Source organism: Mobula birostris, chromosome 25 (genome assembly GCF_030028105.1).
Source record: "Mobula birostris isolate sMobBir1 chromosome 25, sMobBir1.hap1, whole genome shotgun sequence".
NCBI classification, from domain to species: domain Eukaryota; kingdom Metazoa; phylum Chordata; class Chondrichthyes; order Myliobatiformes; family Myliobatidae; genus Mobula; species Mobula birostris.
The window spans coordinates 44,922,829-44,939,236 of NC_092394.1; the positions used below are offsets into that span (position 1 = coordinate 44,922,829).

At 43.4% G+C, this 16,408-nt stretch overlaps 1 protein-coding gene across 1 annotated transcript in view; it reads right to left on the reverse strand.

Moving 5' to 3' along the window:
* rasa4 (RAS p21 protein activator 4) overlaps window positions 1-16,408 on the reverse strand; it is a 297,934-nt gene that overhangs the window by 59,755 nt on the left and 221,771 nt on the right. Inside the window, exon 9 of the mRNA XM_072242873.1 lies at window positions 4,896-5,010. Within this exon, the coding sequence (XP_072098974.1) occupies window positions 4,896-5,010 (115 nt within the window). The remainder of the gene's footprint in view (window positions 1-4,895; window positions 5,011-16,408) is intronic.

The following is a 16,408-nucleotide window of genomic DNA, read 5'->3' on the forward strand; positions in this document are numbered from 1 at the left end:
ATTATCAAACATTTCTGGAGAGCCAGAGTCTGCGTGATAGCCTCAGCCAGTAGTCTGCCTTCTCCTCCTTCAGTGGTCCTCTCTACAAATCCTGCGTCACTCTCTGTCAGTGGTAACTAGCACGGCCTAGCTGGGCAGTGAGAGTGACCCCAATTAGTGGCACTCTCTTCAATTAAAAAATAGGCATTTAATAAAGAAAAATCCTTTCTTTTCAAACTTCTCTTTTAAGCTCATGGGATTCATAAGAGCTGCCAATTTAATTGTCAGAACTAAACACATAATTGGCGTTGTACCACATATACAGCAGCAGGTATGATGTATTAGGCATATTCTCTTTATTCTTGTAAGGAAGTCTGTTTCAATCCACTCCTTTGTACTTCTTGTGTTTTTTTCCCCTGCTGTGGTTGGTGCTTCTGTAGGGGGACTGGGAGATTTGAGATTGCAGGCTGCTGCCTACGTATGACTAATATTTGACTTGCCAGCTCCTACTGCTTCCTCCTGATCCCCCAGTTGTTTCTGGAATCTACTCATGGGATAGGGACATTACTGGGAATGCGTATCATTGACAATTGCTGAAGTACACACAGCATTACTGCATAGACTTCAAACACTGATACTTAGCGTCACTTTGAATGCCCTTTTCTCCCCAAATAAAATATATTCTGCTGAAGTAAGTAAAAGAGTGTATTCTGTTCTAGGGCCTGGGCGACAATCAAATTAGTTTTTATGCATTATAGAGTAATCTGTATCTATGGAATAAATTACAGCCTTATTACTCAGTCCTGCATCATCCTTAATTCTATAAAAAACTTTGTACTTAGATATAAATGTATTACTGAGGCACCCCATGGAGGCACAGACTCCATTCATCAGTGAGAGAGACTTAAATAGACTGCATAATTTAAAGGAACTTCCCGTTAACACAGAATACATTACCATTTAATAAGCATGCAGGCTTCTTCAAAGACTAACAGAAATACAGATGGGAATCATTTACTTTGACAACCGCTCACCGGTGCGCATGCTGTTACTGCTCACTTAAATACTGCCTTAATCAACTCTTCAATTATGCAGGAATATATTTATAGTAAAAACTTGACATCAGCATTCCCGCAGCCGAAGAAGGTGGCTCACCGCTACCAGGAGAGGAGAGCATACGTATTGCTCATGTTGCAAGTGGATGCCATTCAGTTCATCATATCTGTGCTGGCTCTCAAAGTAATTCCATCTGTCCCACTTCCCCTGCTCTCATTCACATGCCATCAACTCCTCTCCAGCCATCCAGCTACACTTAGGCTAATACTTCGCACCTCTTATAACTCATGTTTCTTGGATTTAATTAAGATTTAATTCAGCAAAGGAATTGCAAGTGCCATCTGGAAGAAATCTAACCTACAATGATCATTTATATCATTATTCATCTGCATCACACATCTATTTAGAAAATCTGTCTGCTAGTTCTGATCCATATTACAGTTCGGTAACTTCAGTCCAGAGACATTGACAAATGCGAGATTGATTCCTCCAATTCCTGGAGAATCAAAAGCTGGCTGAAGATGAGGAGAAAGAAAAATTAGGATTGAGATCAGATAAAAAGTTCTCATTGCAGAGATGTTTAGTCTTCATACCTCACTGAACTGAGGCCGTGGAGGTTCAGTGGCTGAATATAAAAGGCTGAGGCTGTTGAAACTTTGGACACAGCGTGAATCAGAGGATTTGGAAATTGGAAAAAATGTGGACCAGGCAGAAGATCAACTTTGCCTTATTTGATGTTAGAGCAGGATGGAGGGGGGTGAATGGCATGCTACACCTTATATTGCTTACATTTTAAGTTCATATGGAAGACGTTAGTCAATAATTTTCTTTATTGGGACAATTCGCTTGTTATAACCTACAAGGCCAATTACAGTAGTGCAAGACCTGGGCTTGAGACCCCTACGAGTTTCTGAATACATGGTACTCACCTACAGAGTGGTCTGAAGCAATGAAGCCAACAAATGACCAGAGTAAAATTCCAATGCTATGACAGTCCTATCTTTTTGTTCGGGGGAGAAAGTGGCTTCAAAGGGCCAACTGAGGAGCAGTGTTCAACCTAACCCTGCATTTAACCTACAACACTGAAAAATAAATCATTCCTCATTCCTCTCATTTACTGCCTACGGTGACTTGTTGTGGACAGATTGATTGTTACATTGGGTTAACCCTACAATGACCATTGGCTTTGAGGTATCTCGGACCTGGTGCACTCAATCATATGTTTTAGAATAGCTTGCTATAAAGTAATGATGGCAAATTGTTTAAGTCAGATGGACAGAAGTGCTTCTACACTAAAGTTAAAGCTTGTCCCTCACCAAAAAGCAACCACAAGTGGTCTATCTCTTCCACAATTACTCTCAGGCATGGAAGCCAGTTTTATGGTGATAACGCAGGTCTCCTTGGTCATGATCTGATCTTCTGGTAGCCATCCAATATTTCTTCATGACCACCAGCTATAAAATTATTGACCTAATTTTAATCTGTCACATTGTACCACTAAATTACCACAGTGGGTATCCACATAAGGATATAGACTGCTGATGATCAATGATCAGCCTCACCTGCAGCACAAATGGCAAGACACACAAAGGAGTTTTATCCAACTAACCTGACAAGCAAGAATGAGCGAAGGCTGGGGTTTAAGATTGAAATAATTTAAAAACATGACCTTACCACAAGTCTAATACTAGCATGTAATTCCTTCCTAGCATGCTTATCATGGTGGGTAGCATGGTGTGCTTGTCTCAATTTAATACGTAAGTCACACTATAGTTGCTAATCTTATTTAACTTTAATCTGGGGATAAAACGTGTTGAAATCTCCCTAGTGATTATAAGAATAACCATGGCTCTGGGAATTTGCACACCAAATGTACATTTGGGGTCCCTCTCCTCCTTTTGACTCTTCTCTCACTGTCCCCTAGTGCCAAGTGAAGGTAAACCCAACACAAGGGGCAATATTAAGGTGTTAGCATATCCAAAAGTGGATAATTTGCCAGCCTGGATGAAATACATAGCAGACCGTTACAAGAAGAATGAGAAGAAATTACAGAATTTGTGATGATCATTTTTCCATTAATCCAGGCAACTGAAGCATTGATTAAAAAGAGAGGGAGGGATGAAATGGGTAATTAAAAGCAAAGGGCAAATGGTTGAAATTAATTCAGAAGTACAGGAAAATCCCTTCATTTACAAAGGTGCGTATTAATCAAGTGTAATTAGTATAGTTTGTTAGGGAAAGGTCATTTCTGACTTACTTGACTGAATTTTTTTATGTGGAAATAAGAAGGTAGATGAAGACAGGTGATGCATTAGAATGTAGTCTATATGCAATTCAGCACGGCTTTTCCCAAAGTCCTGCGGAGCAGACAGGTCATGTAAGTAAAGAGGCATGGGAACCAAGAGAGAGGGACAAATAGATCCCAAACTGGCTCAGCACCGGGAAACAAAGTTCAATGATTTATGACTGGTGGGGTGCTACCAGTGGGATCTCAGAAGATTCAGTCTTTTTACTTTGTTGTATATATTAATCACTTAGACTTAAAAATAGGGGGTATATTAAAGAATTTGCTATTGGTACAAACATGCCCAGGTTGACAAGGAATATGAAAGCTTTAGAGTGTAGGAAAGCATTGGTGGGCTGGTCAGCTGAGTGGAAAAATTGAAAATGGAATTCAATCCAGATTACTGTGAGGAACTGTATCTCGAGGAAGCACAAAAAGGCTTGGTATTTACAATAAATGATATGATACTGAGAGGTGTAGAGGTGTGTATAAGATGATAAAGGCAAAAAAATTCAGGTGAATTGACAGAATTCCTTTCATGACCTACACGCTCAAAATGTGCGAAGTGGCCTGCTGCGGTTCCGTAAGCACTTTAAGAATCAGTGATTTGACCATGAGTCAATTAAAGGTTCAAAATTTTGGCAGTAGGAGTAGTTGGAGTTTTAGTTGCAGTTGGAGTTTGCAGACTGATGAGGCTTACAGTTGGCCAAATACCAAAGTTCCCAAGTATGGAACCCCACCAGTAAAGGGAGGTGGGAACATCTACATCCAGAGCTGAGTACTTGGAGCAAGGAAGAGCATGAGTCCTTCATCGAAGGCTTCAGTCACACTCTCAGTTGATGTTTGGTGGACACTGTTATTCCAAACCCATACCTATGATCTTTCTCTCCATCTTCATTTCAGGTCCAACCATCTACATCCCACAACTTCCCATCACCTTTGGCTTTTCCTGACTGGTGGTCCAAAACACAGCAGATGAGCAGAAATTTCACCACCTGTCTGTGAGCTAGCCAATAAATCATTGCAATGGTTTGGCAAAGCAATAGATGCAGACAATAGCAATGGGATGTGCTTAAACTTTGAAAGACCTCTGCCAATGTAAGCTGTCCCACTCTTAAGGTTATCCGTCTCACCCTAGCCTCTGTGTAAACATCAAGGTCTTACAGATATTCTCAAACCCAGGGAGAATGGGAAGGCTTAGGAACAATGCTATTCCCTAGGTGAATAGGGAATCTGAAGGATATTCCCAGCTCAAGATGTTTTCTGGTGAACCCACTGAGTTCAAAGGGAGCAGGATATATCCAATCTCAGGAGACACCAAGAAGATCACAGCCACTGGGTGAATAGTGAGTTGAAATGTTAGACAGAGACTGGTCCTTAAAACTACCTGGATGGTGGGTCTGACTACAGCTGAGGCATTAGAAGGAAACAGAACAACCCTTGACACAATGGGACAAGCTGATCGCAGTGCACGGGGCTGCTGTCCGGTGTTTCCCCTTAACTGCTCATAGATAACAACAGCAGAAGAACCCCAAGAGGAATGATGAGTGAGGACAGAACGAAGGACGTCACTCACACTGTTGGCTGTAACGGACTGCAGCAGTAGCTCAGTGAGGGGCTGGTAGTAATTGGAAGGAAGGACGCTCTCATCCCGCAGACGCAGCTGTAGACGCAGTGAACCCAGGTTTCCCCTGAAAAACAGACGTGCGTTAGATTGCAATAACAAGGTACAAGACGTTGTACTTCTGAGTGGCTGAATAGTACATCAGTCATAGCTTAGGCTGCAGGAATGGAGGGGATGAAGCAACTGACTGGGTTCTTCTTGATCCCTGGATACTGATGGATCAATAGTTTATCTTTGACAATTTACAGTATACTTTGATAGTATGGCACCCTGACTACAATTAGATAATAAATCTTCCACTGAGTTCAAAGGGAGCAGGAAAAATCCAAGTACTCTGGACCCCTGGCTCACATTCTGGACTAACTGGTGATCTAGTACCAGACATCAGGATTCCCAAACTGACTGAAGATTTATTGTATTTGAGGAACAATCGAACAAGTGTGAATCTTGTCATGTGGTGAGTTTATTTGGATACAATAAAACATATTGCCGCCTATCAGGTTTAGTGAGTGGTGCATAAAGATTTAAATTTGACAACATTGAATCGTGTGCCCCCCTTAATATACCAAATGCTTACAAGGGTATACATGAATTTGCTCTTGCCTCCCCTCCTCTCCCCTCCCCCCCTCTCCCCCCCTCTCCCCCGTCTCCTCTCCCCCCCTCTCCCCCCCTCTCCCCCCCTCTCCCCCGTCTCCCCTCACCCCCTCTCCCCTCCTCCCCCTCTCCCCTCCTCCCCCCTCACCCCCTCTTCCCTCCTCCTCTCCCCCCCTCCTCTCCCCCCCTCCTCTCCCCCCTCCTCTCCCCTCCCTTCCCCCCTCCCCCCTCCCACCTCCCTTCCCACCTCCCACCTCCCTTCCCACCTCCCTTCCCCCCTCCCCCCTCCCCCCTCCCACCTCCCCACCCCCACCTCCCCCCTCCCCCCCCCACCTCCCACCTCCCACCTCCCACCTCCCACCTCCCTTCCCCCCTCCCCCTCCCTTCCCCCCTCCCCCCTCCCTTCCCCCCTCCCCCCTCCCTTCCCCCCTCCCCCCCCTCCCCCTCCTTCCCCCCTCCCCCCTCCCTCCCCCCCTCCCTTCCCCCCCTCCCCCCTCCCCCCTCCCTTCCCCCCCTCCCCCCTCCCTTCCTCCCCTCTCCCCTCCCTTCCTCCCCTCTCCCCCTCCCTTCCCCCCCTCTCCCCCTCCCTTCCCCCCTCCCTTCCCCCCCTCTCCCCCTCCCTTCCCCCCTCCCTTCCCCCCCTCTCCCCCTCCCTTCCCCCCTCTCCCCCCCTCCCCTCCCCTCCCCTCCCCTCCCCTCCTCTCCCCTCCCCTCCTCTCCCCTCCTCTCCCCTCCTCTCCCCTCCCCTCCTCTCCCCTCCCCTCCCCTCCTCTCCCCTCCCCTCCCCTCCTCTCCCCTCCCCTCCCCACAGTTCACATGCCATTGCTCTCCACTCTTTCCACCCCACAAGCCCCTGCGATCAGCTGATTTTTATTACTCTTCATTCTCAAGTTTTCATTATTATACAACACACATCACCTGATCTTAATGCCTGCAATCAGCCCATATTTATACATTTGTCTCAATTTCTTCTAATACTTATGCTTGGCTTCATACTAATAGTGAACATCAGTTATTAAAAACCTTGGCTTACATTCTCCTCCATTATGCAAGTCACTTTCTGAAAAACTTTAAAATCTCCATCCAGAACTTCTTTTTTGCAGTGAAAGTTTTAACATTTGAAATTATGTTTTAGGTACAAATACGAACTTAGTTTCTAATAATATTGGCTCATAAATTATCCTTCAGAATTTCATTAAAGCTTTTATTTTGAGGTCATGGGTTTTTCAGAGAGCTTGGGTTTGGATGAACCTTTGGTGAGTCATGACATAGTAAACTTGGTGGAGTAGGGTCAGGCTGGGAGCCGAAGGAAGTGAATGGGAATGCCGGTAATGCAAAGGTTTCAGTTTAAGTGTTCAACTGCCAAGCATGAAGACTGCCCCAGCCAGAAGGCATCAGGGAGTGAGAGGTACTGGATTAGGAGGAAACCCGATTGGAAGAATATGAAGAATATGATTGTTAGGAAATATCCTAGACTTAGGGTATATAGCAAAATAGTAACTTCAGTAACTAACTTCAGAAACCAATCTTTAGACCTGAAACCATGCTGGTAGCTTAAAATTAAAATACAGCCCTAGTCAATAGGTTCCTAGAGCTGTGAACAGCAGTGAATTGAAAAACCACACAATGCTGATTAACATTCATTGTGGGTGTCTGGAGCGTGGGTGCAAAGAAGGAGGTGTGAAAATTATATGTAATTCAAAGGAAACATTGTAGATATATTGTAAATATAGAGTTGTCCTTTGATCTTTAGCATATAAAAAGCCATGTAATATTGGGTCAAGCAGGCCTCTTCTCATTTTGTTGTATAAAGGGTTACTTCCTTACCTACCAGCTGCGTCTGTCCGCTAACTTTGTTCACATTATACCAATGATTGGTTACAGGATAGGGATGACAGGTCAGGTGGGAAACTAGAGCATGATGGGGAGGGTTTGGGGTTAGTGTTGGCGGTGAGATTGGAGCAAGAGATGGGAGAAGATCAAAGGTTCTAGAGTTGGGATTGGCGGGGCGGGGTGTGATAAGGAATGATCATGGTTTGTGAGGGTGGAAGTTGGACAGGGTCCAGGGGTAGGGGTAGGATGTGCCAGGATGTAGTTGTGCTAACAAATGGCAGGCATGTCAAGGAGAAACCAGGGAATGGATGAGTTGGAGGAAATCAGGTCAAAGCTGGATAAGAGTCTGCTGAGGATAGCTGTGGGTAGTGAAGAGGTTTTGTTGGTTCATAGGTTTTGTTTCTGGGGTACAGAGTTCTGATGTAAAATCAGTGATGGGAAGTCCCTTAATCTACTGGATTCAGTCCATTGTGCCCCTTTCTTTCAGCAAGAATTACTCAACTGCAGTAAATACAACCGCATCCTGTAGGTCATTGCATTCTGCAACATCAGCTCCCATTATCCTGTTGAGTTACTGGCAGACGACAGATCAATAACTACTCTCGGTGTGTGCTTCCCTTCAAATCAGAGGTGGAGGGAGCTTCCACTTTTGGAAACTTTAATCTCCCTTCAGTCCCCATCCATCCTATCCTGGGCACTGTGCAGGGAGTTGAAATTACACATGTTGATTGAATATGGATTGTGGAAACTGAGCATGTGCATGGATACCGATGAATTATCTCAGTTGTGTTGTGTTGTTACTTGCAAAGGCTCCAAGTTAATTAACCGTAACTGTGAAGTAGAATTGCTAATTGTTAACACATATTTTGTGGCAAGAGAAGGAAGGAGGAGTGAAACAGTTTGGGTGTGGAGGGCCTTGAAGCCTGTTGCCACCTACTTTGAAGGAAACAAGTATGAGTCGCTAACTTTGTTTATTTATCTTATTGAGATACATCTTGGTCCTTCAAGCCACGCCACCCAGCAATGCCCATAATCATGGAACAATTTACAATGACCAATTGCCCTACCAATCAATACATCTTTGGACTATGGGAGGAAACCAGAGCACCCGGAGGAAACCCATGTGGTCATGGGGAAAATGTACAAACACCTTGCCTGTGGCTTTATCAATTTATAAATTCTGGGTGCACATAAGCATCTACTGCTGGAAGGTTTTCAACTCAACACTTACTTTGCCTGTCCAGAACTTGCTGGTGTCCCTCTGCAAGTAGCTGGCGACAACCAATGCAGGCAAGCACATGCCTAAGGTTGCTGAGGGAAACCTTGAAGCTTTGCGTGAAGGGGGCAATATGGAAGGACACTGCTTAGAGCCCTTGCACTATTGCACACTGCACGGCTACAGCCTGTGTAAAACAAACTCTCACACTGGTGGAATTTATGTGAAAGAAGAAATTACGTTCAGCTGATGTAATGTTCGCAAATGGATAGTGCTGCGGGACACTAGGGTGCGTAAGAGTTGAGTTGTTTGCCTCAGTACTAGACGGTTCGAGGGAGGTGCTGGCGCAATTGACCCAGGTATCATCATGGAAGGAGTTTGGCCAATCCTCTGATAACATTGGTGGGAGGCCGCCTGCAGACAGAGAATAGGAAAGGAACTGATCCTTGGGGTGACACCAGCAGGTGAGGTCATCAGAAATTTCCCAGTATGACTAGAAAAGTTTGTGAACTGAGTGTTCCAACAACGCCAAGTAAATTTTCAAAGAGTCATGGAAGTTGTCAACCCAGTATTTGCAAGGACAAGGGTGCCCTTCATGCAGGAGTACACTTTGGGAGCCCTGCAATGAAACCAAATATCCTTTTCTGCAGAAGTCACATTTATCAAAAACGTAAGGTTTCCTATTTCACCTGTAGACCACCTCTTAATTTCTGCAACTTAGCTGCGAACATCAAAAAGTGAAATTTGTGTGTACGCTTGTGTGTGCCTGTATGTGTGCATGCGTTTGAGTGTGTGTTGTAGTGTATTTAATATTTCACTAATATTTGTGTAATATTATAAATATATTACTTCATTAAGCATTCTTAGTTTGTTTACATAATTCATAATTTATTATGTAAGAAATACATGAATTGCATATGTCATTATGCCACCAGATGATATATGAGCGTCTTTCTTAAGAAAAACTAAGTAGGGCCGGCTGATGGCGCAACGACATTGGTGCCGGACCCTGGAGCGGAACTAGTCAGGTCCGCTCCCGAGTACACTTTCCATCCGTGCCAGGTTGAGTGTCGAGATCGCAACTCGATCTCGTAAAAAAAAGGGAAAATACTGCGAAAATGTCTGTGTGAGGAAGTGGCGCCCCACACAGTCTCTCTCTTGCTCTGCACCTTGTAAAACCCATGAAAAAGACATCATCACGGACGCACGCAGACGCACAGACACGCACGCACGCACACGCATAGACTCGCACACACGCAGGTACACGCAAAAAAAAGACAAACTAAGTACACAAGTTATTGTGGGCTCACTGTGTTTTTCTTTCGATCAGTTTCTGGAGTTACAAAACATAACAGTAGCTACAAGAAAGTTTTGAATTGAAGACGGGATCACAACCTGCCTATTAAAAGTACAGCACATTTTTCTTTGGAAAGGGGAGAGATAGTTGAGTTAAAAACAAATGATGCACTTGTTTCTTCTGATGGGAACAAAGATGGTTCAGTAAAAAAATGGCAGAAAATGGACAAGTTTCCTGGATTCATAAACAGTGAGTACTAGTCGATAACCATAAATTTTAAAAAAGCAGAAATAGCTGCCTACATCAGAAAAAAGACACATTCAACTGCACATCAATGATATATACTGAGTGAATTGAATAATATTTTGAAGCAAATGAAATAGCCAATGAAAAGCGAGTGCCAGTGTTACTGAGTATAATAGGTGGGAAAACATATAGTTTGCTTAGAAGTTTAACTGCTCCAACCGAACCAGCCAAACTGAGCTTTGCTGATATCTTGAACGTAATGCATGAACATTTAGAACAGAAACCATTGTTGATTTCGGAATGCTTTAGGTTTCATTAGTGGAATCAAAGGGAAAGGGAGTCAATTTTAGTTTACATGGCTGAATTGAGGAGATTGTCCAAGCATTGTCAATTCAGTGAAGGGCTTATTGATACATTGAAAGATCATTTAGTTTGAGGAATTGTTTGAAGAAAAAAAGCATATCTCATATTTCAAAGAGCAGTTGAAATCTCTGTATCAATGGAAACAGTAGCCAGAGACACAATTGAGTTGCAGTCAGGAATGAAACAGAGCATGAACAAAATTGCAATACCTAAACAGAAATCGGACTGGCTGAGCAAATTGTCTTGCCATTGTGGCAGGGGCTCACATACGCAACACCAATGCAGGTTTAAAGCAAAATCTGCAGGAAATGCAACAAAGTAGGACACAAACACAGAGCATGTTCAGACAGACAAAAATAAATGGACTCTGAAGATAAAAAGTCAAGTTGCAGTTTCAAAAAGAGCACTAATTTGCATGCAGTTCATGAAAAGTCAGATAATGATGAGCGACTCAGAACTGAGTAGCCTTGAGATTTACAATGTGAAAACTAACAAAAGACAAATAATATGGCTTACACCAGAAGTGAACGGTAAATTAATTAAAATGGAATTGGACACTGGGTCAGCTGTTTCTGTCATCCCACAAAATGATTTTGAAGGGCATTTCAAAGATACTGAACTGAAATCTGCAGATATCCAACTAAGAAGTTATACTGGAGAAAAGATAACTCCTGTAGGAATGACATGCGTAACAGTGAAATAAAACAACCAACAAGCCACATTGGGCTTGCATGTGATAAAAAACCAGAAAGCCAGTACTGTGGGGTCATGATTGACTGAGACTACTACAACTTGATTGGAGATCCATCCGCCATTTGCATGCACATCCCCTGCAAAAAAGTCAACTGAAAGCGAATTAAGAAAGGCACTGGATGATGCCACAGCATGTTCAAGGATGGCAGTGGAAAACTCAAACTATCAAGAGTAAAATGGCATTAAATGAAAATGCCATACCCAAGTTTTACAAAGCCCATCTGATTCCTTATACTATATATGATAATGTAGCCACTAGCTAGATCGTATGGAGGCTGAAAAATTCTTCCTAAGGTTGAGTGGGAGCTCATGGGCAACGTCAGTAGTGCCAGTAGCCAAAAAAAATGGGTCTGCCAAGGTCTGTGGTGATTTTAAGGTAACCCTCGACCCAGTACTGAAAGCAGATGAATACCTGCTGTACAGGATAGAGGATATCTTCGCAAACTTTTCTGGAGGGAAACACTTCTGCAAAGAAATGCTTATGGATTGTCCTGTTCACATATGGGCAAGGAAATACCCAAAATATTTATGTAAGTGGACAGCAGTTATAATGGGTGACTTCAATCTACATGTAGATTGGGTGAACCAAATTGGTAAGGGTGCTGAGGAAGGGGAGGTGGGGTGGCGTTGCTGGTTAAAGAAGAGATTAACACAATAGAAAGGAAGGACATAAACCGGGAAGATGTGGAATCGATATGGGTAGAGCTGCGTAACACTAAGGGGCAGAAGACGCTGGTGGGAGTTGTGTACAGGCCACCTAACAGTAGTAGTGAGGTCAGAGATGGTATTAAACAGGAAATTAGAAATGTGTGCAATAAAGGAACAGCAGTTATAATGGGTGACTTCAATCTACATGTAGATTGGGTGAACCAAATTGGTAAGGGTGCTGAGGAAGAGGATTTCTTGGAATGTATGCGGGATGGTTTTTTGAACCAACATGTCGAGGAACCAACTAGAGGGCAGGCTATTCTAGACTGGGTTTTGAGCAATGAGGAAGGGTTAATTAGCAATCTTGTCGTGAGAGGCCCCTTGGGTAAGAGTGACCATAATATGGTGGAATTCTTCATTAAGATGGAGAGTGACATAGTTAATTCAGAAACAAAGGTTCTGAACTTAAAGAAGGGTAACTTTGAAGGTATGAGACGTGAATTAGCTAAGATAGACTGGCAAATGACACTTAAAGGGTGGATATGCAATGGCAAGCATTTAAAGATCACATGGATGAACTACAACAATTGTTCATCCCAGTTTGGCAAAAGAATAAATCAAGGAAGGTAGTGCACCCGTGTCTGACAAGAGAAATTAGGGATAGTATCAATTCCAAAGAAGAAGCATACAAATTAGCCAGAAAAAGTGGCTCACCTGAGGACTGGGAGAAATTCAGAGTTCAGCAGAGGAGGACAAAGGGCTTAATTAGGAAGGGGAAAAAAGATTATGAGAGAAAACTGGCAGGGAACATAAAAACTGACTGTAAAAGCTTTTATAGATATGTGAAAAGAAAAAGATTGGTTAAGACAAATGTAGGTCCCCTACAGACAGAAACAGGTGAATTGATTATGGGGAGCAAGGACATGGCAGACCAATTGAATAATTACTTTCGTTCTGTCTTCACTAAGGAGGACATAAATAATCATCTGGAAATAGTAGGGGACAGAGGGTCCAGTGAGATGGAGGAACTGAGGAAAATACATGTTAGAAGGGAAGTGGTGTTAGGTAAATTGAAGGGATTAAAGGCAGATAAATCCCCAGGGCCAGATGGTCTGCATCCCAGAGTGCTTAAGGAAGTAGCCCAAGAAATAGTGGATGCATTAGTGATAATTTTTCAAAACCCTTTCGATTTTGGACTAGTTCCTGAGGATGGGAGGGTGGCTAATGTAACCCCACTTTTTAAAAAAGGAGGGAGAGAGAAACCAGGGAATTATAGACCGGTTAGCCTAACATCGGTGGTGGGGAAACTGCTAGAGTCAGTTATCAAAGATGTGATAACTGCACATTTGGAAAGCGGTGAAATCATCGGACAAAGTCAGCATGGATTTGTGAAAGGAAAATCATGTCTGACGAATCTCATAGAATTTTTTGAGGATGTAACTAGCAGAGTGGATAGGGGAGAACCAGTGGATGTGGTATATTTGGATTTTCAAAAGGCTTTTGACAAGGTCCCACACAGGAGATTAGTGTGCAAACTTAAGGCACACGGTATTGGGGATAAGGTATTGATGTGGATAGAGAATTGGTTGGCAGACAGGAAGCAAAGAGTGGGAATAAACGGGACCTTTTCAGAATGGCAGGCAGTGACTAGTGGGGTACCGCAAGGCTCAGTGCTGGGACCCCAGTTGTTTACAATATATATTAATGACTTGGATGAGGGAATTAAATGCAGCGTCTCCAAGTTTGCGGATGACACGAAGCTGGGCGGCAGTGTTAGCTGTGAGGAGGATTTTAAGAGGATGCAGGGTGACTTGGATAGGTTAGGTGAGTGGGCAAATTCATGGCAGATGCAATTTAATGTGGATAAATGTGAAGTTATCCACTTTGGTGGCAAAAACAGGAAAACAGATTATTATCTGAATGGTGGCCGATTAGGAAAAGGGGAGGTGCAACGAGACCTGGGTGTCATTATACACCAGTCATTGAAAGTGGGCATGCAGGTACAGCAGGTGGTGAAAAAGGCGAATGGTATGCTGGCATTTATAGCGAGGGGATTCGAGTACAGGAGCAGGGAGGTACTACTGCAGTTGTACAAGGCCTTGGTGAGACCACACCTGGAGTATTGTGTGCAGTTTTGGTCCCCTAATCTGAGGAAAGACATCCTTGCCATAGAGGGAGTACAAAGAAGGTTCACCAGATTGATTCCTGGGATGGCAGGACTTTCATATGATGAAAGACTGGATGAACTAGGCTTATACTCGTTGGAATTTAGAAGATTGAGGGGGGATCTGAATGAAACGTATAAAATCCTAAAGGGATTGGACAGGCTAGATGTAGGAAGATTGTTCCCGATGTTGGGGAAGTCCAGAACGAGGGGTCACAGTTTGAAGATAAAGGGGAAGCCTTTTAGGACCGAGATTAGGAAAAACTTCTTCACACAGAGAGTGGTGAATCTGTGGAATTCTCTGCCACAGGAAACAGTTGAGGGCAGTTCATTGGCTATATTTAAGAAGGAGTTAGATATGGCCCTTGTGGCTAAAGGGATCAGGGGGAATGGAGGGAAGGCTGGTACAGGGTTCTGAGTTGGATGATCAGCCATGATCATACTGAATGGCGGTGCAGGCTCGAAGGGCCAAATGGCCTACTCCTGCACCTATTTTCTATGTTTCTATGTTCCTTGACATATTCTCCTCATTGCAAATTGAAAGTCTCCCTTATGGCAGAGATGATCCAAAGGGAAATCAGAGAAGACTTCACAATGTCTCAGGTCTACATGGCTACCCAAAATGGCTGGGATGTGCAGCCGAAACTCCAGATCCCCCATTTTTACCAGTGTCAGGATGAACTTATCCTTGAAAGGATTGCCTTATGCAGGGATTGAGAGTTGTTGTACTATCCAAGCTGACAGCTGATGTGTTGGGGGAGCTACATGTCAGTCATCATATAGTCAAAATGAATGTGTTGGTTCAAAGCTTTGTCTGGTGGCCTGGGGTAGATCTGCAGATTGAGTAGCTTGCCATGAGTGGTTCACAATGCCAACACATCCAGAAATGCCCAAAGCAGCACATCCCATGACCATTTGAAGCTATGCTATTTCTGGGTTGCCCTTGTGCTTACGTTTAGATCTCCTCAAACCCAATCTCGGAAGGAGTATGCAGGACAAACAACGGAGGCAAACTGAGGTCTCCTCCAACAAGGAGGTTTGATGTTTCACTCCTCAACAAGCAGTCCTGGCAAGGGACTACAGAGATGAACAAAAGTGGGTACTTGGAAAGATTAAGGACAGAAATGGACCACAGTCCTATACAGTGTAGATAGTGTCTGATATCATCTAGAAATGATACATTGATCAGTTGAGGAAAGCAGAGTCAATCGCAAGAGAAGAAAGATGTCCAAAGGTGTCAGAACCAGTTCCTGCAGTCTCAGAGTCAACTCCTACAACCACCACAGAGGAGGCCGCAGAACCTGAGATTATTTTCACATCTACAAATCTCACTTGCCAGGCATATTGACCCACCTCTCCCTTGTCAGGAGAGACGTTATCCCACAAGAGTAAGAAATCCTCCACAGTGATTAAATCTTTCAGCCCAAATGGGACAATTTAAAATTTACATGAATGTCTATATAGTAGTTATTATATAGTATACTGTATATAAATACATAATGATTAGAAAGCAATACATTATATATTTGAGTTTAGATGCATTCTATAATCAGAATTAGAATCAGAATCAGGTTTATTATCACCGGCGCGTGACATGAAATTTGTTAACTTAGCAGCAGCAGTTCAATGAAATACATAATATAGAAGAGAAAAAAATAAAAATAATAACAATAATAAATAAGTAAATCAATTACAGTATACATATATTGAATCGATTAAAAAATGTGCAAAAAACAGAAATACTATATGTTAAAAAAAAGTGAGGTAGTGTCCAATGGTACAATGTCCATTTAGGAATGGGATGGCAGAGGGGAGGAAGCTGTTCCTGAATCGCTGAGTGTGGGCCTTCAGGCTTCTGTACCTCCTACCTGATGATAACAGTGAGAAAAGGGCATGCCCTGGGTGCTGGAGGTGCTTTCTGAGATACTGCTCCCTGAGGATGTCCTGGGTACTTTGTAGGCTAGTACCCAGGTTGGAGCTGACTAGATTTACAACCTGCTGCAACTTCTTTTGGGCCTGTACAGTAGCCCACCCCACAGTGATGCAGCCTGTCAGAATGCTCTCCATGATACATCTATAAAAGTTTCTGAGCGTATTTGTTGACATGCCAAATCTCTTCAAACTCCTAATGAAGCATATCCGCTGTCTTGCCTTCTTTATAACTACATCAATATGTTGGGACCAGGTTAGATCCTCAGAGATCTTGACACCCAGGAAGTTGAAGCTGCTCACTCTCTCCACTTCTGATCCCTCTGTGAGGATTAGTATGTGTTCCTTTGTCTTACCCTTCTGGAAGTCCACAATCAGCTCTTTCGTCTTACTGACGTTGAGTTCCAGGTTGTTGCTGTGGC